At 47.4% G+C, this 27,962-nt stretch overlaps 2 protein-coding genes across 7 annotated transcripts in view; one reads left to right on the forward strand and one right to left on the reverse strand.

Moving 5' to 3' along the window:
- LOC123770553 (zinc finger protein 76) overlaps positions 1–15,920 on the reverse strand; it is a 120,147-nt gene extending 104,227 nt beyond the window's left edge. Inside the window, exon 1 of one of the 6 annotated variants that reach the window (XM_045762569.2) lies at positions 15,469–15,741. The gene's annotated coding sequence lies outside the window, so the exon portion shown is untranslated. Of the gene's footprint in view, positions 1–15,389; positions 15,446–15,468; positions 15,742–15,776 lie in introns of those variants that run through there. The other 5 variants (XM_069301855.1, XM_045762565.2, XM_045762564.2 and 2 more) reach the window with 5 other exon arrangements.
- Positions 420–27,924, forward strand: LOC123770616 (17S U2 SnRNP complex component HTATSF1-like). Its single transcript, XM_069301603.1, has 3 exons — positions 420–500; positions 585–906; positions 27,689–27,924. The coding sequence occupies exons 1-3, from the start codon at positions 420–422 to the stop codon at positions 27,922–27,924; spliced, it is 639 nt and encodes a 212-aa protein (XP_069157704.1).
- Positions 27,925–27,962: the final 38 nt, after the last annotated feature.

A 27,962-nucleotide genomic window follows, 5' to 3' on the forward strand; every position in this document is an offset into this window, starting at 1 on the left:
GCCAACCTGAGGCTATTCCCACAGAATGTATCATTCCTTCCCCTCATCCACCCCAAGTGGGCTATGCAATTCCTGTTGCAGGCTGAGAGCTTTTCCTTCCCATGGCTCATGCTAAGCATTACCTTACAATTATGTTGACCAGACCACACACTAGAAGGTGAAGGGACGACGACATTTCGGTCCATCCTGGACCATTCTCAAGTCACAATCGACTTGAGAATGGTCCAGGACGGACCGAAACGTCGTCGTCCCTTCACCTTCTAGTGTGTGGTCTGGTCAACATACTTTAGCCATGTTATTGTGACTCATCGCCTGCATTACCTTACAAGTTTTCCCAAGAACATGCTCCATTAAACAGTTAACAACCAACCAACCCCCTAATTGTGGCTGGGTGAACAGGGGCAAACCGTTAAGGATTGATGAACAGACAATCTCCTGACCAGGGCTCGAACCCAGATAAGATCGCAAATCAGTCACCTCTCTGTTATATTCCTGGTACTGTAACCTTGCATCCCACCTTTAGAGAGGCCGACCCAGATCCTTCTGAGCAGGCCGACCTAGATCCCTTCGAGGAGGCTGACTAGGAGCCCTCTGAGGAGGAGGTCGACCAGGATCCTTCCGAGGAGGAGGCCGACGAGGATCCCTTCGAGGAAGAGGCCGACCCAGATCCCTCCGAGGAGGAAGCCGACCAGGATCCCTCCGAGGAGGAAGCTGACCAGGATCCCTACAAGGAGGAGGAGGAGGAGGCCGACCAGGAGCCCTCCGAGGAGGAGGCCGACCAGGATCCCTCCGAGGAGGAGGCCGACCAAGATCCCTCCAAGGAGGAGGCCGACCAGGATCCCTCTGAGGAGAAGGCCAACCAAGATCCCATTCCTGATAAGGTCGAAGCAGAACCCGACCAACCCTGTCGGCCGAGCGGACAGCACGCTGGACTTGTGATCCTGTGGTCCTGGGTTCGATCCCAGGCGCCGGCGAGAAACAATGGGCAGAGTTTCTTTCACCCTATGCCCCTCTTACCTAGCAGTAAAATAGGTACCTGGGTGTTAGTCAGCTGTCACGGGCTGCTTCCTGGGGGTGGAGGCCTGGTCGAGGACCGGCCGCGGGGACACCAAAAAGCCCCGAAATCATCTCAAGATAACCCTCCTCCAGTGTGTTATACTCTGACTAATTCGCCTCTGCTGAGGCAGAGCCAGCCTCCGAGGTAGAGTCATCCTCAGAGGAAGAGCCAGCCTCTGAGGCAGAGTTTGCTGCTCTGGCCGACCCCAACACCTCCAGGCTACAAGCACAACCATCATGCTGCCCATCCCTGCAGCCAAGCACTTACAAATCGTTGGAAGAGGAGTTTCAAAATTTTACAAAATACAGTACTCGCAAAGTCAGCATTGGCATTGAGGGGGACAAGCCCAGTAACTTTGTCCTCATAACGAATCTTCCACAAAACATTAATGCAGCAATTGTAAGAATACCAATATTAGTTGGCCCACCCTCCACTGATCCACACCCAAACACCCCTAGAGCTACAAAATATAACTGTTGTCCCATATAACAACTGCTACAATAATTAATTTTGTTGGGAACAGGCAGCTTGTGTGTGTATGTGTATATACCTACCTACCCAGTAAGTGTAATTACCCAAGTGTAGTTACAAGATGACAGCTATATTCATGATGTCTCGTCTTCCCAATACTCTGTCATATAACGCTTTGAAACTACTGACAGTTTTGGCCTCCACCACCTTCTCACTTAACTTGTTAAAACCGTCTACCACTCTGTTTGCAAAAGAAAACTTTCTATTATTTCTTCGGCAGCTATCTTTAGTTATTTTAAACCTATGACCTCTTGTTCTTGAAGTACCAGATCTCAGGAATTCTTCCGTATCAATTTTGTCGAATCCCATTACAATTTTGTACAAAGTGTAGGGGCGGCCCCACGTTTCTGTGGGGAGCCCCTTCGGCTCCCTGAAGCTATCCGAATTGATATAGTGCTATATTAGTTTGGGGTCATCAATCACAGAAAGGAGTCCTTTTGCCTACCAGGGACCACGAGCCAAAACCTGGCCCCCTCAGAGGGAGCAATGGCCTGAGAGCACTTTACATTTAAAGTATGTCCTAATAATTGGCATCGACCGGGAAAGGCATCCAGAAAGATAGGAGAAGCAAAACAGACCATAATCTGGTGAAAATTGTGACCTATTTCCAATAAGAACAAAACAACTCCCCCCAGAAAGAAAACAAACAACACTTCATCCAACTAGCACCCCTGTTCGTTGGTGCTACACCCCCCTCCCATCCCATCCCATAGGGGAGAGGGGAAGCCAGTAGTCCACCACCTCTGGCCTCAAGTTCCCGTTCTGGATTTTTGTCCTGTGTGGCTGTTCCAGCTGTGTGTGGTGTGGTGGCCAGGTGTCTTAGTGTACAGGAACAGCATGTGCCTAGGGTGATCTTCCCTAGGTGCTCCGTGAGTACTGGCCTTACGTGTCAGGGTATCTTCCCTGGGGTGTTTGGGAATCACTCCCCATTTGAGGACTTCCGTTACATGATGTTGTCTTTGCCTTTGGGGTACGTTGGGGGTCTTGGGCTTTCAGTCTTGCCCCGGGTAGGAAAGTGTTGTTGGATGGGAGGGGCGCACTGCGGCTGGCACAGCTAGCTTTACTTTAACGCTGCAGCCGATGTTTCTCTCTGACTGCCAGTCTGTTTGTTGTGTGTCTTCGGAGGTTTTGGTTTTCTTTTCTGACATTTTTGCCTTTTGTGTATGGAGGAGGTCTGCCTAGCTTCTTATTAGGCTAGCCTAGGTTGTGATGCTGGTCCCCCTCTGTTGCTCCCGAGACTTCATAGCTGCTACTGGTGGTCAGTTTGCCTGCTATCTGACAAGGTTCTACCGGCTAAGCTGGCCCATAGGGCTTATTTACCCTACAGGCCCTGGAAAACTCATGTGGGCTCGGTGGTAACATGGATACTTCTTTTGAGTCCACTCTCGCCTTGTGTGAAGTTGAAGGTTGTTCATCGCCCCTGCCTCAGGGAGATGATCATCCATACTGCTTCCGTCATTCTGCCTGTTGGATCGGGGACACTTACGACCCAGAGTCTGGTGGGACTTGTTCCCTGCTTGTACTGCAATTTACTCATTCCTTTTCTGTTGATATCAGGGATCATGCAGCAACTGCGTTGCATGCTCGATTCTCCTTAATGCAACAGGCCTGGTTGCTTGCCCAGTTGGAGGTCCCGGAGCTGACCCGCATGGGTTTTAGGGACCAGGATTTGGAGGTGTTGGTCACTTCAACCTTTGTTCCGTCTGCTTCTCTGCTTCCTTCCCAGGAGGGCGTGGTTTGTCCCTGCTTCTGGCTCCCAAGTGTCTGAGGGTTTTGGAGTCGGGGCGGGATTTAGCTTGGGATGAGGCTCGGGTGGCTTCGGTGGCTGCCTTTTCCGATTCAGGCGCTGAGGTAGTTGAGCTCAATTTTCATGCCGAGGCTTCTGGGTCGACCCAGCAGACTTCCTTCTTGGAAGCTTTTTCCCTGGACTCCACCTTTTCTTCAGGGGTGGTGGGTGTGGAAGTGGGCTCTGGGTGGTGGGCGTGGAAGTGGGAAGGAAGGGGTTGAAAACCCCTTCCTTCGGAGGGAGGGGCTCCTAGGCTCCTTGGGAGCCGGTCGGCTGAGCGGACAGCACGCTGTACTTGTGATCCTGTGGTCCTGGGTTCGATCCCAGGCGCCGGCGAGAAACAATGGGCAGACTTTCTTTCACCCTATGCCCCTGTTACCTAGCAGTAAAATAGGTACCTGGGTGTTAGTCAGCTGTCACGGGCTGCTTCCTGGGGGTGGAGGCCTGGTCGAGGACCGGGCCACGGGGACACTAAAAAAAGCCCCGAAATCATCTAAAGATAACCTCAAGATGGTAAAAATGAGGACCTTAAACATAATACAGGGTATAAAACACAATCAAATGTACCCATAGTAGGAAAACAGCATGTAAAGGATTTGGGAATAATAATGTCTGACGACCTAACGTTTAGGGAGCATAACCAAGCAAATATTGCAGCAGCCAGAAAAATGATAGGATGGATTACGAGAACTTTCAAATCCAGGGATCCCATCACAATGGTTGTACTCTTCAAGTCACTTGTGTTGTCCCGTCTTGAGTACTGCTCAGTACTCACTTCCCCCTTCAGAGCAGGAGAGATTGCTGAAATAGAGGGAATACAGAGAACATATACGGCACGCATAGATGCGATAAAGCACCTAAATTATTGGGATCATCTCAAAGCCCTCCAAATGTACTCACTAGAAAGAAGACGAGAGAGACTAAATAATATACACCTGGAAGATACTGGAGGGCCAAGTACCAAATCTACACAATAAAATAACAACGTACTGGAGTGAACGATATGGAAGAAAATGCAGAATAGAACCAGTGAAGAGCAGGGGTGCCATAGGCACAATCAGAGAACACTGTATAAACATCAGAGATCCACGGTTGTTCAACACCCTCCCAGCAAGCATAAGAAATATTGCCGGAACAACCGTGGACATTTTCAAGAGGAAACTAGATTTATTCCTCCAAGGAGTGCCGGACCAACCGGGCTGTGGTTGGTATGTGGGCCTGCGGGCCGATCCAAGCAACAGCCTAGTGGACCAAACTTTCACAAGTCAAGCCTGGCCTCGGGCCGGGCTTAGGGAGTAGAAGAACTCCCAGAACCCCATCAACCAGGTATCAACCAGGTGTCCTACCTACGGTTTTCATCTCAGCGACAGTATGAAGTTTCTACGCGGTCTTTTCACGATTTCCTTTCCCTTCATACGATTTCATCTATCGGTTAAGGTTGTCTTGTCCTTTCTCTCTTGGCTTTTACTGGATCGGCGTCTTATGCTAAATACTGTCGGTTCTCATTGTGCGGCATTGACAGAGCCACTGCAGCTTGCGTTCGGGGTGGATGTCACTTCTGCTCCGTTCCGTAAGCTCTCTCATGCATTTTTTCACCTCTGGCCTGCTCATGCGCTGCCTGAGCCGTCTTGGTCTTTGGACTGGGTTCTTTCATTTCTTTCTTCAGTTTGTTGTGGCCCCTTCAGTTTGTGAATGCTTTGGGAAACCTTATTTTTGTTACCTTTAGCCTCTGGGGGTCAGGGCGGAGAGCTTCATGCTTTTCTCCAGTGCTGGGGAGAAGGGGTTCTGTTCGTTAGGTCATTGTGGTCGTTTTGTTCGTTTGCAGCCTTCTCTTCCATTTCTGGCAAAGAATGAGATGGCTGGGTTCCGAAGGGGTCCGTTGGTTGTGGAGGCTTGGTTGGTTAGGCCGCAGGTGCTTCATGTGCTGTGTCCGGTGGTGGCTTTGGGTCGCTACCTGTAGGCCACTGGTTCAGTAACGTTGGACACGCTCTGAGTGGTTCCGGTTTCCATGGTTTCCTGTTCCAGGACTCGGAGTGTCTCAGGTTGTCCATGGTGTAATTAAGTCTAGCCAGCCTGCAGTCTACCCTCGAGCCCATGATGTGAGGAAGTATGATGTTCTTGCAGTTGTCTTTGGTAATATGTCATGGGTCGACATTCGAGCGCTGGGTTTTGGAGGTCAAACAGGGTCCTGGCCGCTAGATATCTCGTGAACACCCTGGGCCCTCTATGGCCTTGTGTTGCATTGGGGAGCCTGTCACAGCCAACAGTCTCTATTTCGCCTTGAAATTTGTGGTGCTGCTGCCTCTTGGGTAAGTCCCTGTTTTTTACTTATATGTGGGTATGTAGCTTCAGGGAACCAACGGGGCTCCCCACAAAAAAACAGCTTTGAATATAATGAAACGGCATTTTTTGGGCAAGCCCCAGAGGTTCCCTGACACCCTCCCTCCGGTCTACATCATTCAAGAACTGGGGTGGTGGGCTGCTGGCTTCCTCTAATCCCTTTGTGAGGGTGAGGTGTAATTACCTAAGTGTAATTACCTAAGTGTAATTACAGGATGAGAGCTACGCTCGTGGTGTCCCGTCTCCCCAACACTCTTTGTCATATAATGCTTTGAAATTACTGACGGTTTTGGCCTCCACCACCTTCTCACTTAACTTGTTCTAACCGTCTACCACTCTGTTTACAAAAATGAATTTTCGTATATTTCTCCGGCAGCCTTGTTTCGTTAGTTTAAATCTATGACCTCTTGTTCTTGAAGTTCCAGGTCTCAGGTTGTAGCGTTAATGCACAAGAGTGCTAGTTGTATGAATTGTTGGGAATTTGTGTTCTTTTTTGGGGAGTTCTTTGGCTCTTTTCCGACGTAGGTCACAATTTTCACCAGATTATGGTCTGCTTTGTTTCGCCAATTTTTCTGGGTGCCTTCCCCGGTCAATGGCAATTATTATGACATTGTTAAATGTAAAGTGCTCATAGGCCATTGATCTACACCTCTCTGAGGGGGGGCCAGGTTCTGGCGCATGGTTCCTGGTAGGCAAAAGGATTCCTGTAACTGATGACCCCAAACTAATACAGCACATATCAGTTTGGATAGCTTCAGGGAGCCTCCGGGGCTTGCCCATAAAATGGCGTTTCATTACATTCAACTCTGGTTTTATTCTTGTGTTTGAGAAGATGACAGATATAGAGTCTCCGTGGTGTAGTGGTAAGACACTCGCCTGGCGTTCCGCGAGCGCTATGTCATGGGTTCGTATCCTGGCCAGGGAGGATTTACTGGGCGCAAATCCTTAACTGTAGCCTCTGTTTAACGCAACAGTAAAATGTGTTCTTGGATGAAAAAAACGATTCTTCGCGGCGGGGATCGTATTCCAGGGACCTGCCCGAAACGCTACGCGTACTAGTGGCTCTACAAGAATGTAACAACTCTTGTATATATCTCAAAAAAAAGTCATCAGCAAATAGTATTGGCTTAAGTTGGATGGCATTTGGCAGATCAATAACATACTGTTTACGAGAACATAACATAAGAATAAAGGAAACTGAAAAAGCCTAGGGGCCCAAACAAAGCACCTCTCATTTATATTTTAAGGGTCCTAGTAGTACAGTCGGGTTTGTTCTCGACTCAAAATCGAGAATTCCGGGTTTTGACCCTTAAACTGCGCAACACTGCAAATGAAGTTTTGAGTAACTGACGCAAAAGTGTGCATCACTGCATATGCAGTTTTCGAGTACTACTCAAGATTTAAACGGCCCACGGATACATGGGGTTTACATCGCCTTCCTCAGGGCTCTTATAAACAGAGGCCGTTTTTTTTTTTAAATCGTGGGCGACATCCTCGGGTGTGAGAGCCTCTGTATTGAGTGAGCCACCAAGGCTGGTGCACGCAGCATGAGCTCACAGCACTGCTGTTCAGCTTGAGACGACAGCATCGCCTAAACATGTAAAAAATATATGTAACTGGTATTATTTAGTGATGCTAGTATTACAGAAGACCCCTGACTGATATAAATGACCAGGATTCTGATAATAGCAGGATTGTTATGATAATTTGTGCTGTGCTGTGGGAGGAGTAATGTTGAGGGAGGGAGGGCTGTAGCTTCGTCTGCCGAATCTGTGTGGCCACCTGTTGCTGTCTGCACAGACTATACCAGCTTGGTAGTTTGCTATGGTGAACAAAATGTGCAGATTACTTATATATAAAACGTCTGTATATAGTGAATAAATGTAAAAACAGTATGGTGGGAGGAAGGTGTTTGCGAAGGAGGGAGTGGTGGTGAGTGGCTGGCTGGCAGGTGTGTTATCTTATCTTGATAAGATAACCAAGAAAGATTATCAAGAAAGATAATCAAGAAAGATTATCTTGATAAGAATAATGTGTGGTGACCACTCCTTGTTGCTTTTTGACTCACAATACAGTACCAATTTAGTGGTTCGTTATAGTAAACAAAACATGCAGATACTTATATATAACATGTGTATATAGTGTAATAACCGCAAAACTATTTGTTTATTGTTTTATGAACATAATAATTGAATCACTTATATGCACAACATAATTTTGAGTATAGCGATGATTCACACATTTTATTATATAAATATATCACACTACACACTATTGAATAATATTACTGCAAAAAACTTAGACAAAATCAATCAGAGACATTGAAATAATTAGGTAATAATATCTTTGTGGCAACTCCCGCCTGACAGCTGGGGCGGAGCAGACCTCATCTGGCGCCTGCTCTGTCAACACATCTTTTTTGCCAGACTTCCTCACCATATTGCGGCCAAAATATGCCACTTACGATTTTTTTATCACTTTTCCCGTGATCAGGGAACACAAATGAACATTTTTATAAGACGAAATAATTTTTAATTTTTATTTTTGTTTTGCACCTGTGGGTACTGAAGGCCAAATAGCCTCGAGCAGCTTAGGGGTTAATCCCGGGTAGGACAGAAATGGTTGGTTCCTTTCCCCTCACATAATGCCCCGGGTCACCTAGCAGTAAATAGGCACTCGGGAGTTAGTCAGCTTGTTGTGAGGTTACATCCTGGGCGGGGCCAGTAATTCCACCCTGGGGGGGGAGGGGGAAAGTAGGGGATCGATATAAGCTTAATGTGTATGAACACACTCTGGCTTCCTGTCCCCGACACAATTATTTATTATTATTACATCCACCCAAATATATAACATACTACTGTATGTGTGTCTAACTTATGCATGAAATACTCAATTGATCCCAAGTCTATCATGTTTCCCAGTAATTTGTTGTATAGATGAACCACAGTACAGTACAGTACTTCCAAGCCAGTATTTACCCAGGCTATTATGAGACTCTGAACTTGTCGTTTATATCTATTGTTCCAAGTTCTATTTTCTGCGATATATTTCAAACCTAATTGACTGGAGCCAGGAACCCTTATCCTGGTAACCTCCAGTAACCTAGAATGAGTACTGTGGTCTTGGTAGTACAGTACTTTATGATTCCTTCTCAATTCATAATTTTTAATCCCAGGTAGGATAGAAATGGTTGGGAACATTTCCTGTCACCTAATGCCTCTGTTCACCTAGCAAAAAATAGACACTTGGGAGTTAGTCAGGTCATTGTGGGGTTGTAGTTCAACCATGGGAGGACCTTGATATAAGCCTAATGTATATATACACAGGATTCCTGTCCTGACAAAATGAATAATTACAGTACAATATTATAATTTATTATTATTATAATTGTTACATTTGCAGCTACATTTACAATAATGAATCTTACGTATTTTGTATATTTTTAATTCCAGTTTGTCTGAGACAGGAAGAAGTCTGTACCCGAGGCTCACTGAGGTCACCCTAGGTCAACTACTGACCATCCTCAGGACTCCTTGGTACCTATTTACTGCTAGGTGAACAGAGGCATCAGATGAGAGGAAACGTCCCCAACAGCTTTGTCCTGCACGAGAAGTGAGCCCAGGTGCCTCAAATGTGAGCCAAGGACACAGACCTACTGTATATTAGATACAGCAACACAGCATTGACAATTACCTAAATGTTAGAGAAAACATCGCTATTTAAATGTAAAAAAAAAAAAGTAGCATTTCATTGGCCTTTATTAATATATCACACCAGGGGGAGAGTACTTGCTAGGTCATTTCATGTAAAGATTCTCAATCTTTGGCTAGTTGCAATTTATGTAGTACCGTAATATTATATTCATAAAATATACATACACGAGAACATAATACTGTACAGTATATTGAAGACAAAGGGATTGCATATTAAATGTTGTTCAGGAGGTGGTAATATAGGCCTAATACACAGCTGGACAAAATACTGGTTCTTTCAACCATAAATTCTCATAGGGGATTAAATTTTTACTTTTCTTGTATGCCAACATTACTGAATAATTCATCCATTTTTTTTTTTTTTTTTGGGGGGGGGGAGGTTATATTGGGTCTTGTTAGTGTTATGTCCACAGACTAGAATGTATGATTATGCACTTTCAAGTTAGAAAATGAGCTTAAACTGAAACACGCAAGCCTATTTTAATCCCTGTTATCGGAAATACGAAGCTTGTATTCAGGCTCATATTAAAGTCTTCTGCCCCCCCCTACCCTAGGATAACACTGCCCCACAACAGCTCCCTAACAACTAGGTACCTAGTGGTAGTTACTGCTAGGTGAACAGTTGCACCAGGTGAAAGGAAACGTGCCTGAGAATTGAATCTGAGTCTAACAATTATGAGCCGAGGACATAGACCCCACAGTGTTACTGGACCCATATGTGTCTTAACGTTTTCTGCGAGGCTCCAGGAACGCCATATACTGTATGTTACAACCCCAGCTGGTTACCCACCAATTCTTACGTGTAAGATTCTCCATGGCTACATTGGCTGTACTGTATAATAAGTCTTTGTGTGTGTAATAATACAATATAGTGCAAAGTGCTATAAAAGTGCTAAGACTTGACCACAAAGTAGAATACAATACAGTAATTAATGTAAAGTACAGTAATTAAATAACAAACTCTGCTTTCAGACAACACACAGCTCCCCCTGTTTAAATCCCTAAACATGCTAAACATAAATTCACTCTACACATTCTCTTGTGCCAATTACATTATTACAAAACCCTTTTCTTAGGTGCAAACCCTGTTCTAAAACTCTTCCTGGACAGATGTAATAGAACCCATACTCACCACACCAGACATAAATCTCTCTTTGATATCCCCAAGAGTCAAATTGAATTTGCGTAAACAATGTAAATAAAGGGACCTAGTCTATGGAACTCACTCCCTAACGAATTGAAAAGCTGTCCAACTTTTGCCTTATTCAAAAATAAAACCAAAAAGTACCTAATTTAATCTTCATAGTTTCCTACCTCGTACTTTAAATCGCACTGTATCTAGTGCTACCCAATCCCCCAATATATGTACCTAAGCCATATAACTTTACCCTTGTAATCTTTGATATCATCTGACCAGTCTCCGTGGTGTAGTGGTAAGACACTCGCCTGGCGTTCCGCGAGCGCTATGTCATGGGTTCGTATCCTGGCCGGGGAGGATTTACTGAGCGCAATTCCTTAACTGTAGCCTCTGTTTAACGCAACAGTAAAATGGTTGTAACAACAGTCTTGGTTGTAACAACGATTCTTCGCGGCGGGGATCGTATTCCAGGGACCTGCCCGAAACGCTACGCGTACTAGTGGCTCTACAAGAATGTAACAACTCTTGTATATATCTAAAAAAAAAAAAAAAAAAAAAAAAAAAAAATATCATGGTTGTTATATTGAGCACATATTCTACTGCATTATTCCTTGAAATGATCCTCAAATTGTGCTACAATGAACCAATTGATAACCCTGAAATTTTACCCTAATGTACCTAGTAATCCTTGTCATTATAGTGTATTGTTATTATTGTGTATTAATCTAATCTTTGTTTATTGTATCAAAATTTCTTACAATGTACCTGTAAACATTTTTTGTCAATTTTACTGGAAATTATCTACTTAAAATTATCTGTTAAATTAAGGATTTGCCCGAAAAGCTGTGTGTGCTCGTGGCTTTACAAGAATGTCAAATCATCATTATTACTATGTACTCTCTTAACCCCCAATGTACCTTCTAAATAAATAACTAAATAAATACATAAATAAATAAATAAATAAATTAGACTACCATAAACTAGACTACAATAAAATAATTTAACTACAATAAACTAGACTACAATAAAGTAATTCAACTACAATAAACTAGACTACTGTACAATAAAGTAATTCAACTACAATAAACTAGACTACTGTACAATAAAGTAATTCGACTACAATAAACTAGACTACTGTACAATAAAGTAATTCAACTACAATAAACTAGACTACAATAAAGTAATTCAACTACAATAAACTAGACTACTGTACAATAAAGTAATTCGACTACAATAAACTAGACTACAATAATAATAATAATGCTTATTCTATAGAATGTGTGTACAGAGGACATAAGAGTAATGTACAATTGTAAGGACGGGAGTTACACAAACTAATGAAGCTATTATTACTCAAAGCAATTCGGGCAAAACTTAAAAATACAGAAAAAATTTAACTATAGGTGTGAGGAGGTAAAACACTTAATATTAAAGGAGAAGTAAGCTAACAAAGTTAAATCATTCATGGAAAATAACAAATGAATATAAAAAAGGTGACACTTAAACTTGAGGAGTGAGGATCTCAAAAACCACTTCAATAAACTGGAAAAGGTGCAAAGGCATGCTATAAAATAGCTTTTGGAACTGAAAAACAAGAATTATGAGGAAAGACTAGAGGCATTAAATATGCCAAAACTAGAAGGTAGAAGAAAAAGAGGCGATATGATCACCACTTACAAAATAATAACAGGAATCGACCAAATTGACAAAGAGGCATTCCTGAAACCAGCAACTTCAAGAACAAGAGGATACAGATTCAAGCTATGGAAACAAAGGTACCAAAAAAATATTTCAAAGTATTCTTTTGCAAACAGTGTGGCAAACGGTTGGAAGAAGTTAAGTGAGAAGGCGGTGGAGGCCAAAACCGTCAGAAGTTTCAAAGCGTTATACGACAATGAGTACTGGGAAGACGGGACACCACGAGCAAAGCTCTCATCCTGTAACTACACTTAGGTAATTAGGGATGACAGGCATAGACTATTACATTATGGAGTCAGTAGTTGTAGCAATAGTATAGTACTGCAGTGTACTGTAGTTTATTTACATTAATGATAATGGAAATACAAAGTGTAATTTTGAAAAGCAGCTGGACTCTGTCTCATAATATTTTATCGGAACATTACTCTATGTTCTGTTATGTTCTTTGAATATAACACAACAGAGTAATACAGTATAATTTAAGTTTAATGGGGTCAATACTTAAAAAATAAACAAGGATTATAAAGCATATGAATAAAAACATGATCAAAGAAATGCAAGAAATTAGATGACATTAAATGAAGAAAGGACATAATTTTTAGTACTGTAGATACAAATTTAGGATCAGAATAACACAAAACTAACATACAGATATTACTATAAATGATGAGAGTGTGATTGGCTCTTGGATTGGATTGGATTGGTATAGATTAAAGGATATTAATTACATGATATTAAGTAAATATTTCTCAGTCTCTCTTTTTTAACACTAGTTGGAAGACATACAGCTTTTAATAACATTTGGAAGGTCATTCCACAATTTTGGACCCTTGATCTGCATAGCATTTCTGCTTAGGTCGAGTTTCACTCGACCTAAACAATTGTTCACTCGATTCGTGAACATTTTCTTTAGTATATCGGCGATATACTAAAGAAATTGTTCACGACTTTTGTTAGGCCAAAGCTAGAATATGCAACGGTTGTGTGGTGCCCATATCTTAAGAAGCACATCAACAAACTGGAAAAGGTGCAAAGACACGCTACTAAGTGGCTCCCAGAACTGAAGGGCAAGAGCTACGAGGAGAGGTTAAGAGGCATTAAATATGCCAAAACTTGAAGACAGAAGAAAAAGAGGTGATATGATCACTACATACAAAATAGTAACAGGAATTGATAAAATCGATAGGGAAGATTTCCTGAGACCTGGAACTTTAAGAACAAGAGGTCATAGATTTAAACTAGCTAAACACAGATGCCGAAGAAATATAAGAAAATTCATTTTCGCAAATAGAGTGGTAGACGGTTGGAACAAGTTAGGGGAGAAGGTGGTGGAGGCCAAGACCGTCAGTAGTTTCAAAGCGTTATACGACAAAGAGTGCTGGGAAGACGGGACACCACGAGCGTAGCTCTCATCCTGTAACTACACTTAGGTAATTACTCAAGGAACATCAGAGATATTTGGTAAATTCAGGTAAATTAAGGTTTCTTGTGTGGTGAACACGAGTCCTATTACAGACTTCTAGGAAGTGCTTAAAGTCAGACCTGACATTGTAATTCAGAGTTTTTATAGATATAGAGAACACCTGAGAGTAGGTGCAGAGACTTGATATTTAACATGTTCAAAGATTTCTAAGATTTGTGAATAATAAAGTAATTAGACTACAATAAAGTACTGTATTTAGACCACAATAGTTATTAGACTACAATAAAGTACTGTACAGTATTTGGACTACAATAGTTATTAGACTACAATAAAGTACTGTATTTGGACTACAATAGTTATTAGACTACAATAAAGTAATTAGACTACAATAAACTAGTTAAGAGCATTAAACTTGAGTTAGGTTAGCTGTATACGTTAATGGGTCACACACGTCATGGGTTAGGTTATATGAGATGCAAGTGATCTGCAGGTAGGCCTGTCACATGCACCGAGGCTCATGTAGGCCTGTCACATGCACCGAGGCTCATGTAGGCCTGTCACATGCACCGAGGCTCATGTAGGCCTGTCACATGCACCGAGGCTCATGTAGGCCTGTCACATGCACCGAGGCTCATGTAGGCCTGTCACATGCACCGGGGCTCATGTAGGCCTGTCACATGCACCGAGGCTCATGTAGGCCTATGTGGCCAACACACACACACACACAACACTTGAACTGTGAGGTTGATGTAGGCCTATGTAGTCAACATTCGCACAACATATGCACTGTCAGCTTGCTGTAGGCCTATGTAGTCAACACTCATGTACTGGGAGGCTACTGTAGGCCTGTGGCCAACACTGCCACATATCGACACATGTACTGGGAGGCTACTGTAGCCATGTATCCAACACATGACATGTGCTGGGAGGCTACTGTAGCCATGTATCCAACACATGACACATGTACTGGGAGGCTACTGTAGCCATGTATCCAACACATGACACATGTACTGGGAGGCTACTGTAGCCATGTATCCAACACATGACACATGTACTGGGAGGCTACTGTAGCCATGTATCCAACACATGACACATGTACTGGGAGGCTACTGTAGCCATATATCCAACACATGACACATGTACTGGGAGGCTACTGTAGCCATGTATCCAACACTGACACATGTACTGGGAGGCTACTGTAGCCATGTATCCAACACATGACACATGTACTGGGAGGCTACTGTAGCCATATATCCAACACATGACACATGTACTGGGAGGCTACTGTAGCCATGTATCCAACACATGACACATGTACCGTGAGGCTACTGTAACCATGTATCCAACACTGACACATGTGCTAGGAGGCTACTGTAGCCATGTATCCAACACTGACACATGTGCTAGGAGGCTACTGTAGCCATGTATCCAACACTGACACATGTGCTAGGAGGCTACTGTAGCCATGTATCCAACACATGACACATGTACTGGGAGGCTACTGTAGCCATATATCCAACACATGACACATGTACTGGGAGGCTACTGTAGCCATGTATCCAACACATGACACATGTACCGTGAGGCTACTGTAACCATGTATCCAACACATGACACATGTACCGTGAGGCTACTGTAACCATGTATCCAACACATGACACATGCCGATAGGCTGCTGTAGGCCTATGCGGCCACATCCACACCTGACGTCCAAGCAGCAACACTGGCCCCGCTCTGCCACACACCTGGCCACCCCCCTACAACACTGCTAACACTACACACCCGCCACACACTGTAGCCCGCGCCTGTAGCCTACAGCACTGTAGCCTACAGCAGGAGGAGCGGCCAAGAGAAGCGGGTCACGCCAACATAACTCACTACACCACTACACCTCCGCCATTTTGGGCCAGTTTTGGTGTGATAGTGAGGAGTGTGTTGGCCAGGGCGGCCTAGGGCGGCCTAGGGCGGCCTAGGGTGGCCTGGGGCCGGCCTAGGCCGCCCTCCCGGCCTCTCCTCACGCCTCCACTCTGGCCACATTGGAATATTGGCGGCCAGGCCGGGCATCTTGGGAAATATTACCCATGACTCACCTGGCCGGCCGGTGTGGCCTGGCCTCGCTCCTGTAGCCTGGCCTCGCTCCTGTAGCCTGGTTCGCTCCTGTAGCCTGGCCTCGCTCCTGTAGCCTGGCCTCGCTCCTGTAGCCTGGCTCGCTCCTGTAGCCTGGCTCGCTCCTGTAGCCTGGCCTCGCTCCTGTAGCCTGCTGTAGCCTCGCTCCCCTGGTGTTGCTCCTGTACCCTGCCTCGCTCCCCTGGCCTCGCTCCTGTACCCTGCTGTAGCTCTTGTACCCTGCCTCGCTCCTGTACCCTGCTGTAGCCTCGCTCCCCTGGTGTTGCTCCTGTAGCCTGGCCTCGCTCCTGTACCCTGCTGTAGCCTCGCTCCCCTGGTGTTGCTCCTGTAGCTCCCTGGCCTCGCTCCCCTGGCCTCGCTCCTGTACCCTGCTGTAGCTCTTGTACCCTGCCTCGCTCCTGTACCCTGCTGTAGCTCTTGTACCCTGCCTCGCTCCTGTACCCTGCTGTAGCCTCGCTCCCCTGGCCTCGCTCCTGTACCCTGCTGTAGCTCTTGTACCCTGCCTCGCTCCTGTACCCTGCTGTAGCCTCGCTCCTGTACCCTGCTGTAGCCTCGCTCCCCTGGCCTCGCTCCTGTACCCTGCTGTAGCTCTTGTACCCTGCCTCGCTCCTGTACCCTGCTGTAGCCTCGCTCCCCTGGCCTCGCTCCTGTACCCTGCTGTAGCTCTTGTACCCTGCCTCGCTCCTGTACCCTGCTGTAGCCTCGCTCCCCTGGTGTTGCTCCTGTACCCTGCCTCGCTCCCCTGGCCTCGCTCCTGTACCCTGCTGTAGCTCTTGTACCCTGCCTCGCTCCTGTACCCTGCTGTAGCCTCGCTCCCCTGGTGTTGCTCCTGTAGCCTGGCCTCGCTCCTGTACCCTGCTGTAGCCTCGCTCCCCTGGTGTTGCTCCTGTAGCCTGGCCTCGCTCCTGTAGCCTGCTGTAGCCTCGCTCCCCTGGTGTTGCTCCTGTAGCTCCCTGGCCTCGCTCCTGTACCCTGCTGTAGCCTGGCCTCGCTCCTGTACCCTGCTGTAGCCTGGCCTCGCTCCTGTACCCTGCTGTAGCCTGGCCTCGCTCCTGTACCCTGCTGTAGCCTGGCCTCGCTCCTGTACCCTGCTGTAGCCTGGCCTCGCTCCTGTACCCTGCTGTAGCCTGGCCTCGCTCCTGTACCCTGCTGTAGCCTGGCCTCGCTCCTGTACCCTGCTGTAGCCTGGCCTCGCTCCTGTACCCTGCTGTTGCCTGGCCTCGCTCCTGTACCCTGCTGTAGCCTGGCCTCGCTCCTGTACCCTGCTGTAGCCTGGCCTCGCTCCTGTAGCCTCGCTCCCCTGGTGTTGCTCCTGTACCCTGCTGTAGCTCCTGTACCCTGCTGTAGCTCCTGTACCCTGCTGTAGCTCCTGTACCCTGCTGTAGCTCCTGTACCCTGCTGTAGCTCCCTGGCCTCGCTCCTGTACCCTGCTGTAGCTCCTGTACCCTGCCTCGCTCCCTGGTGTTGCTCCTGTAGCTCCCTGGCCTCGCTCCTGTAGCCTGCCTCACTCCCCTGGTGTTGCTCCTGTAGCCTGGCCTCGCTACTGTACCTTGCTGTAGCCTCGCTCCCCTGGTGTTGCTCCTGTACTCTGGCCTCGCTCCTGTAGCCTGCTGTACCGTCCTGTACCTTGGCGCACCCCGGCTTCGCTCCTGTACCCTGCTGTACCTTGGCGCTCCCCGGCCTTGCTCCTGTACCCTGCTGTACCTTGGCGCTCCCCGGCCTCGTTCCTGTACCCTCCTGTACCTTGGGGCACCCCCAGCCTCGCTCCTGTACCCTGCTGTACCTTGGCGCACCCCCGGCGTCGCTCCTGTACCCTGCTGTACCTTTACGCTCCCAAGCCTTGCTACTGTACCCTGGCGCTCCCCGGCCTCGCTCCTGTACCCTACTGTACCTTGCTGTACCCTGGCGCACACCGGCCTCGCTCCTGTACCCTGGCGCTAACCGGCCTCGCTCCTGTACCCTGGCGCTCACCGGCCTCGCTCCTATACCCTGGCGCTAACCGGCCTCGCTCCTGTACTTTGCTGTACCCTGGCGCTCCCCGGCCTCGCTCCTGTACCTTGACGCACCCCGGCCTCGCTCCTGTACCTTGACGCTCCCCGGCCTCGCTCCTGTACCCTGCTGTACCTTGCTGTACCCTGGCTCTCCCCGGCCTCGCTCCTGTACCTTGGCGCTCCCCAGCCTCGCTCCTGTACCTTGGCGCTCACCGGCCTTGCTCCTGTACCCTGCTGTACCTTGCTGTACCCTGGCTCTCCCCGGCCTCGCTCCGGTACCCTGCTGTACCTTGGCGCTCCCCGGCCTCGATCCTGTACTTTACTGTACCCTGGCGTTCCACGGCCTCGCTCCTGTACCCTGCTGTACCTTGGCGCTCCCCGGCCATGCTCCTGTACCTTGCTGTACCCTCGCACCCCTGCCTCGCTCCTGTACCCTCGTACCCCCTGCCTCGCTCCTGAACCTTGGCGCACCCCGGCCTCGCTCATGTACCCTGCTGTACCTTGCTGTACCCTGGTGCTAACCGGCCTAGCTCCTGTACCCTGGCGCTAACCGGCCTCGCTCCTGTACCCTGGTACTCCCCGGCCTCGCTCCTGTAACCTGCTATACCTTGCTGTTCCCCGGCCTCGCTCCTGTATCTTGCTGTACCCTGGCGCACCCCGGCCTTGTTAGTGTACCCTGCTGTACCCTGGCGCTCCTCGGCCTTTCTCCTGTACTCTGGTGCTCTCCGGCCTCGCTCCTGTACCCTGCTGTACCCTGGCGCTCCCCGGCCTAGCTCCTGTACCCTGGCGCTCCCCGGCCTAGCTCCTTTACCCTGCTGTACCTTTGCGCTCCTCGGCCTCGCTCCTGTACCTTGCTGTACCCTGGCGCTCCCCGGCCTTCCTCCTGTACCTTGCTGTACCCTGGCGCTCCCCGGCCATGCCCCTGTACCTTGCAGTACCTTGGCGCACCTCGGCCTCACTCCTGTACCTTGCTGTACCTTGGCGCTCCTGAGCCTCACTCCTGTACTTTGCTGTACCCTGGCGCTCCCCGGCTATGCTCCTGTACCTTGACGCTCCCCGGCCTCGCTCCTGTACCTTGCTGTACCCTGGCGCTCCCCGGCCTTGCTCTTGTACCTTGCTGTACCCTGGCGCTCCCCGGCCATGCTCCTGTACCTTGCTGTACCCTGGCGCTCCCCAGCCTCGCTCCTGTACCCTGCTGTACCTTGGCGCACCCCGGCGCTACTCCTGTACCCTGCTGTATCTTGGTGCACCTCGGCCTCGCTCCTGTACCCTGCACTACCTTGCTGTACCCTGGCGCTCCCCGGCCACGCTCCTGTATCCTGCTGTTCCTTGGCGCTCCCCGGCCTCGCTCCTGTACCCTCGCACCCGTAGCCTTGCTCCTGTACCCTGGTGCACCCCCAGCCTCGCTCATGTACCCTGCTGTAGCCTGGCGATCCCCAGCCTCGCTCCTGTACCCTGCTGTACCTTGCTGTACCCTAGCGCTCACCGGCCTCACCTCATGTACCCTGCTGTACCTTGCTGTACCCTGGCGCTCCCCGGTCTCGATCTTGTACCTTGCTGTACCCTGGCGCTCCCCGGTTCGCTCCTGTACCCTGCTGTACCTTGGCGCTCCTCGACTTCACTCCTGTACCCTACTGTACCTTGGCGCACCCGGGCCTCGTTCCTGTACCTTGCTGTACCCTCACACCCCGGCCTCGCTTCTGTACCCTCGCAACCCCGGCCTCGCTCCTGTACCCTGGCGCATCCCGGCCTCAATCATGTACCCTGCTGCACCTTGCTGTACCCTTGCGCTCCCCGGCCTCACTCCTGTACCCTGCTGTACCTTGTTGTTCCCTGGCCTCGCTCCTGCACCTTGCTGTACCCTGGCGCTCCCCGGCCTCGCTCCTGTGCCTTGCTGTACCCTGGCGCTCCCCGGCCTCGCTCCTGTACCTTGCTGTACCCTGGCGCTCCCCGGCCTCGCTCCTGTACTTTGCTGTACCCTGGCGCTCCCAGGCCTCGCTCCTGTACCTTGCTGTACCCTGGCGCTCCCCGGCCTCGATCCTGTACCCTGCTGTACCCTGGCGCACTCCGGCCTCGCTCCTGTGCCTTGCTGTACCCTGGCGCTCCCCGGCCTCGCTCCTGTACCTTGCTGTACCCTGGCGCTCCCCGGCCTCGCTCCTGTACTTTGCTGTACCCTGGCGCTCCCAGGCCTCGCTCCTGTACCCTGCTGTACCCTGTCGCACTCCTGCCTCACTCGTGTACCCTGCTGTACCCTGGCGCACTCCGGCCTCACTCGTGTACCCTGCTGTACCCTGACGCTCCCCGGCCTCGCTCCTGTACCTTGCTGTACCCTGGCGCTCCCCGGCCTCGCTCCTGTACCTTGCTGTACCCTGGCGCTCCCAGGCCTCGCTCCTGTACCTTGCTGTACCCTGGCGCTCCCCGGCCTCGATCCTGTACCCTGGCGCTCCCAGGCCTCACTCGTGTACCCTGCTGTACCCTGTCGCACTCCTGCCTCACTCGTGTACCCTGCTGTACCCTGGCGCACTCCGGCCTCACTCGTGTACCCTGCTGTACCCTGACGCTCTTCGGCCTCGCTCCTGTACCTTGCTGTACCCTGGCGCTCACCGGCCTCGATCCTGTACCTTGCTGTACCCTGGCGCTCCCCGGCCTCGATCCTGTACCCTGGCGCTCCCAGGCCTCACTCGTGTACCCTGCTGTACCCTGGCGCACTCCTGCCTCACTCGTGTACCCTGCTGTACCCTGGCGCACTCCGGCTTCACTCGTGTACCCTGCTGTACCCTGGCGCTCCCCGGCCTCGCTCCTGTACCTTGCTGTACCCTGGCGCTCCCCGGCCTCGCTCCTGTACCCTGGCGCTCCCCGGCCTCGCTCCTGTACCCTGGCGCTCCCCGGCCTCGATCCTGTACCCTGGCGCTCCCAGGCCTCACTCGTGTACCCTGCTGTACCCTGGCGCACTTCTGCCTCACTCGTGTACCCTGCTGTACCCTGGCGCACTCCGGCCTCACTCGTATACCCTGCTGTACCCTGGCGCTCCCCGGCCTCGCTCCTGTACCCTGGCGCTCCCCGGCCTCGATCCTGTACCCTGGCGCTCCCAGGCCTCACTCGTGTACCCTGCTGTACCCTGGCGCACTCCGGCCTCACTCGTGTACCCTGCTGTACCCTGGCGCTCCCCGGCCTCGCTCCTGTACCTTGCTGTACCCTGGCGCTCCCCGGCCTCGCTCCTGTACCTTGCTGTACCCTGGCGCTCCCCGGCCTCGATCCTGTACCCTGGCGCTCCCAGGCCTCACTCGTGTACCCTGCTGTACCCTGGCGCTCCCCGGCCTCGCTCCTGTACCTTGCTGTACCCTGGCGCTCCCCGGCCTCGCTCCTGTACCTTGCTGTACCCTGGCGCTCCCCGGCCTCGATCCTGTACCCTAGCGCTCCCAGGCCTCACTCGTGTATCCTGCTGTACCCTGACGCACTCCGGCCTCACTCCTGTACACTGCTGTACCCTGACGCACTCCTGCCTCACTCCTGTACACTGCTGTACCCTGACGCTCCCCGGCCTCACTCCTGTACCCTGCTGTACCCTGACGCACTCCTGCCTCACTCGTGTACCCTGCTGTACCCTGGCGCACTCCTGCCTCACTCGTGTACCGCGCTGTACCCTGACGCACTCCTGCCTCACTCGTGTACCCTGACACACTCCTGCCTCACTCGTGTACCCTGCTGTACCCTGACGCACTCCTGCCTCACTCGTGTACCCTGCTGTACCCTGACGCACTCCTGCTGTACCCTGACGCACTCCTGCCTCACTCGTGTACCCTGCTGTACCGTGACGCACTCCTGCCTCACTCGTGTACCCTGCTGTACCCTGACGCACTCCTGCCTCACTCGTGTACCCTGCTGTACCGTGACGCACTCCTGCCTCACTCGTGTACCCTGCTGTACCCTGACGCACTCCTGCCTCACTCGTGTACCCTGCTGTACCCTGACCTCCCTCCTTTACCCTCCTCTCCTGTACCCTTCTCTTCTGTACCCTGTAGGGAGCCGGTCGGCCATGCGGACAGCACACTGGACTTGTGATCCTGTGGTCCTGGGTTCGATCCCAGGCGCCGGCGAGAAACAATGGGCAGAGTTTTTTTTCCACCCTATGCCCCTGTTACCTAGCAGTAAAATAGGTACCTGGGTGTTAGTCAGCTGTCACGGGCTGCTTCCTGGGGGTGGAGGCCTGGTCGAGGACCGGGCCGCGGGGACACTAAAGCCCCGAAATCATCTCAAGATAACCCTCACTTCTGTTATACTTTAATCTCAATTAGTATTAAGTTTTAGTTTTAGTGTTTTTCCTGCCCGAAACGCTTTGCGTAATAGTGGCTTTAGGCATTGTATGTACTAGCTCTATCTATAAATGCATCAGTTTGTATCTCACCTTGTATATATGTACTTTACCTGAATAAATACTTCGAATTTGAATTATGTCGTAGTGGTCAAGTAGCTGTGGCAGGCATTCAATTCGAATTCGAAGCGGACTCAACTTATACCTTTGATTTTATTAACCTTACCACTCAAAGTTTCACATTTTGCCTGAATGTCGTCAAAAGGGAATAAAAAACAATTTCTATAAAATGTAAATATATTTCTCATTAAATATTTCTGTACATGTGAGATTAACAACAATACTGGAAAAGATTAAACCTCCCTGGGCTTGAAGCTTCTCCACAGGTATTGAAGAATCTTATGTAAATGCTGCCTTTGTTTTTGATAGCCGACACGGCACTGTCTAGCGTGGCTTCACTTCAACATTCTATCTTTGATAGCCGACACGGCACTGTCTAGCGTGGCTTCACTTCAACATTCTATCTTTGATAGCCGACACGGCACTGTCTAGCGTGGCTTCACTTCAACATTCTATCTTTGATAGCCGACACGGCACTGTCTAGCGTGGCTTCACTTCAACATTCTATCTTTGATAGCCGACACGGCACTGTCTAGCGTGGCTTCACTTCAACATTCTATCCACATAACACACTGCTATCACCATACATAATTGTGTAACATTTTATTTTTGAAACTTTTAGAGCTATGAAAGTTAGAGAGATGAATCAATCAATATTAACATTTATGACGTTAATTCAAACACCGAAGAAAAATTATCTGTACATGAATTAACCCAATTTATATATTACTGAAAATGTTTTACAGTACTTTGATTTCCTTCATCCGATGATCCCTTTCAGTCATTACTGACACTCCACACACTCACAATCCTGCACCAAGTGATTCAATCTTCCGTAACGTTGTCACGTGTTCTAAACATATGACAAAAATCTATCCCGATAGTGGTCCTCCTCGGATAATTCATGGCTATTTACCCACCCACAGTTTACCATAAAAAAATACAAACAGTAGACTGACAGTTTACCAACTGTGAAGCAGTGCTGCAAGAACTATATAAGTGGCTCAGTGCGCTGTCTTGTCCACATTGATTGCTCACTAAACAAGTTTTAATTTAATTTGCATATTTTTTTTACCTACTTTCACCTGAAAATTCTCACGTGCCTCATTCTGTCTATGCATTCCAGTTTGTTCGCACAAGTGGCAATTGAGTAATGGTAGTATAACCCAATAATAGTTTTTTAAACACACCAATACAAAGACTATTTTCATACAGCATTTGCCACTAATACAGTTGGAATGTCTGGAGAATCTACAAGGTACCAACCTCTACAGGAATGAGTGCTCCCTGAGATGCAAGGAATGAGTGTTTTCCAAGGTACACATCAAACATTTTCCTAATTCACCAACCTAAAACGAATTTAATTGCACCAGCTTGCTAAAACTGTCCCTGTTCATAAGCTCTGTAATGTTCAACAATCTTAGAATTTTAAAACCTCTAAAAATATCTCCTTGAACCTATTCCTGACTTGCAAATCCTACGCTCTCTTTTCAACAGTTTTTCGCAACACTCAATTCACATTACCAATTATCCCAGATATAATAATACCAAACGTTCAACTATTCAATACATTTGAGATTGAAATGTAATACAAATGCACGCAGATATGATCAAATCCGAATGACCAAAAGCTTTCCACCTCACACGAGATACTGAAGCAACATATCAGTTTGTTATCGAGTGCAGGAGGAGATCCACACGTCCAACTAAAACACACAACACTGTGTGGCTAACATAACAGGAGGCAGTATCTACACAGCAAATTCTCAAATGGCCTCTACAAGATCTAATGTTATAGCTTAGAATGGTAATAACACCAAGCTTGAGTAGGGCCGTGTTTTGCTGAAATTTGCATTCTTTTCCTGTGTAAACTGACGGCAATCAGTGATGCAGGTTGAAATGGGCATTCTTCTCAAGCCAATATAGCCTCCAATACATGAAAAATATAATACCTTAAAGAAAACTTACATACACTACACAAATTAGTTTAGTGTAAATCAATATAAGCTCAAGCAGTTTTAAACATTAATGCTTTATAAAAGAAACAAAAGAACCAATACGTAATATGCCAAAGCATACAAAAAATATATAGTCTAGAAATTAAAACCGGCTCTGTATACATAACCTGTTTGCTACGTTACCTCTTATCTGGTGTACAACATTTACCTGCTCTCTCCGATATTAAATGCTGCGCTTTGTATAGAAAATTAATGTGCAAATGCACACGTGTGTGTGTGTGTGTGTGTTTGTGTGTGTGTGCGTGCGCACACACACGTGGAACATAGTAGCTACACGAGTGAGAGAAACGAGACAAAAAAATAGAAGCAATCATGTATGTAATAGATAAAATTACAGACAATCAGACCGAGTCACTGAACCATAAACACAATAAGAAGCCAGATACATACTTGAGATGAAATAGAACAAACAGCACAGGTAGTAGTTCAGTGGTAGTGAGTTTTAAGATAGATTAAATACACCGGTGGCACACCATGACCCTCGCCTCTTGTCCAGCTTCAAGGAACACATACAGGTTGACCAGACCACACACTAGAAGGTGAAGGGACGACGACGTTCCGGTCCATCCTGGAGCATTCTCAAGTCGACTTGAGAATGGTCCAGGACGGACCGAAACGTCGTCGTCCCTTCACCTTCTAGTGTGTGGTCTGGTCAACATACTTTAGCCAAGTTATTGTGACTCATCGCCTGCAACACATACAGGTAATTGACCAATATTAATTCCACACACACAAGCAAGACTGGCCACAGAGATGGCTTGATAGAACAAACTAGCATGCGGGAGCACATGCAGCTCAACACAATACAAGGATAAACCACTTCAGGGAGAGTAAAGCAGGAGGAGAATGCACTCGGGACGAAAGTTGTGAAGGAAAACTCCTTATACAAGTTCAAATCCCAATATGATGATACATTTGTCGATGTGCACATTAGAATCACACGTAATGTTCCACTACACACACACACACAGAAACTATATGCGATAAAAGTGCAATAAACATACAGTACGCGAAAGATGGCCGTTTACTGTAAGGAAATTGTGTTCGAAGCACTTTAGTGATTTACTGATCACAATTGAGGAGCATTAGAAGTATTTAAACCAGGCCTACACATTTAAGATTAATCAGGCCACTGTTCATTAAATGATCTTTTTATTTTCAAAACAACAAGACTCAGTATGGCATAAAACTAAACAGTTTAATTTGTTTAACATACCCAGTCTTCAGCACGAGTTTTAATTAAAACGGACTATTCCTTATGTGGCCTATTATATTTCTTTCAATGACCTGTGTACCTGATCAAATACGATTCAAGATGAACAATAATATCTATAAATATCACGGTACTATTTCCTCAACTGTTCCCCCTGGAAATGGGGATTAGTAAATCACAAAAGTTCTCACCGTCTCAATTCATCGTGGTCATATTGCATGATATATAAATCTTATTGTACACTGTAATCCTACTAGGGTATATATTACATACAGTATACCAGCATTTTATATTATATATATATATATATATATATATATATATATATATATATATATATATATATATATATATATGCATATCTGCATGGTTATTATATATAACACATACTGTACATAAACAGTCGATGTATATATATATATATACACACACTATGAAAAATGGTACATCTGTTGCCAAAAAGATACAACAGATACAGTATACAATCATAGAGAGCGAGACAACAGCAGCAGCATGGTCGGGCTTACCCTTTATCATAAACACTGGATGCATAGAATGATCACATTACAACAAGTAATGAGCACAACAATTACATTTTATACTGCTAAATAATTATCCCACACCATTACCTTTTCACGTTCAAAACAAAAAATACATAGCTAATGAAAAAAAAAAAAATTACAGGTAACAGGATCCTAAATTTCATGCACTTAAGATGACAACTGTAAATAGCGTTCGGGAAGAAATTACAACACTGGGATATGATGGGACGTATAGGCCCCAGGGTAAACACAGGACCTTGGGGGGGGGGGGGGGGGAAGGTGGGAGGGTGGGGGGTGGGGGAGGGGGAGATGTGAAAGGTTACTTAGCATACAGCATTGAGGGGGGATCACCCTGTGTGTTCACATTATAATGGTGCCAACTATGTTTATTAATGGGGAAGGGAAGGGGGGGGGATAAGGTAGGGTAACTACGAGGAGAAAGTGCTAAGCCAGTATGACTATACAGTGGTGGCACTTTACGGGGAGGCAGAAGGCTGCCGACAAGGCAAAAGATGCATACATCTTTCCAGTCACTTATTCCCCCCCCCCCCCCAACGTAACAAAATCATAATGGTTGTACGTGACATTCAGAGCTGAAACCTTTACCAAAGTAGTATGGAATGTATTATGAGGACATTCAAATAAATGGTTTAAGATAGAAGTTACAAAGAAATGAGTGATAGTGTAATGCAAGGCTTTGTTATGTCCTGCTCAATTTGTAAATAAATATGGATGGAACAATGTTGTGATACTAGCAATTCTCACAAGAAAATGTCAAGGCCAGAAGGCCGTATAGCTCAACAATTAATTATCATTCTTATTAATTATCTTATTATTATTATTATTAATTCTCTTATTAATAATATATAATTATCATTATATATTAATTAGTAATTATCATTAAGGATGCCAAAATCAGAAGACATGAAGCAGCTTCACCAAAGTGTTTACAGATGAATATATGACTCAAGAGGTACAATGGGAAGTGATGGCTAAGAGAGAGAGATGGATGTTTAGAGCAAAGCTGGATTGGAGTCACAGTACATATTGCCATGCCTTACCACTACAGTACTTCCTAGTACAACTAGCAGGCATCAAAAGATTAAAAACAAAATGTTAGAAAGACTAGGGAGTTAGTTTCTGAAGGCATGAGTAAGGTGGCATAGTTGGACTTGCCTTGAAAATGTTAGGTTATCTTGAGACGATTTGGGGGCTTAGATAAGCCCCCCCAAGACGATTTGGGGGCTTAGATAAGCCCCCAAGACGATTTGGGGGCTTAGATAAGCCCCCAAGACGATTTGGGGGCTTAGCGTCCCCGCGGCTCGGTCCTCAACCAGATCTCCTTTTTTTGTTACACACCCCCAGGAAGCAGCTGTCTAACTACCAGGTACCTAGTTTTACTGCTAGGTGAACAGGGGTATCAGATTAAAAGAAACTCTGCCCATTTATTGCCTCCTCCACCGGGGATCGAACCCAGAACCTCAGAACTACAAATCCGAAGCACTGTCCACTCAGGCTGTCAGGCCCCTTCGAGTGTGGCAGGAGGTAGGGACAGGAGTAGAATACTGAACACATTGAGAGCCCAGGCAACTCCCTTCCTATGATGGATTATTAAAAGCAGAAATGTAATGCTCCTAAATAAGAGACTTCAAAGCAATATACTCTCATCTTTCTTTAAGTTATGGGAGATAACCCCATGGAACGAAGATTTAATGAAGATGATAAAATAAATGTAGAGGATGTATGGAAAGAACAAGATGGCAGAGAAGGCCAGATAAGGGACACCGAGTACATGAAAAGTACGGCAAAGTCTCCAGTATCCAGCCATTGGCCTACTGAAGTACCTACAGTGCTCCATCATTTGACACAACACAACCACAAAATTGCCACCAACTCTTCAAATATACTCCATTAACATACCAATATAAAAAAAAAAGAATACATTGGAATCAA

The sequence above is a fragment of the Procambarus clarkii genome, chromosome 46 (genome assembly GCF_040958095.1).
Source record: "Procambarus clarkii isolate CNS0578487 chromosome 46, FALCON_Pclarkii_2.0, whole genome shotgun sequence".
Taxonomy (NCBI): Eukaryota; Metazoa; Arthropoda; class Malacostraca; order Decapoda; family Cambaridae; genus Procambarus; species Procambarus clarkii.

Coding starts and splice junctions, on each gene's coding strand:
- LOC123770616 (XM_069301603.1), top strand. CDS start 420: ATGAACAGACAATCTCCTGACCAGGGCTCGAACCCAGATAAGATCGCA. Junction 501..584: donor TCTGTTATATTCCTGGTACT/GTAACCTTGCAT, acceptor GAGGCTGACTAG/GAGCCCTCTGAGGAGGAGGT. Junction 907..27,688: donor AGCAGAACCCGACCAACCCT/GTCGGCCGAGCG, acceptor TCTTTCTTTAAG/TTATGGGAGATAACCCCATG.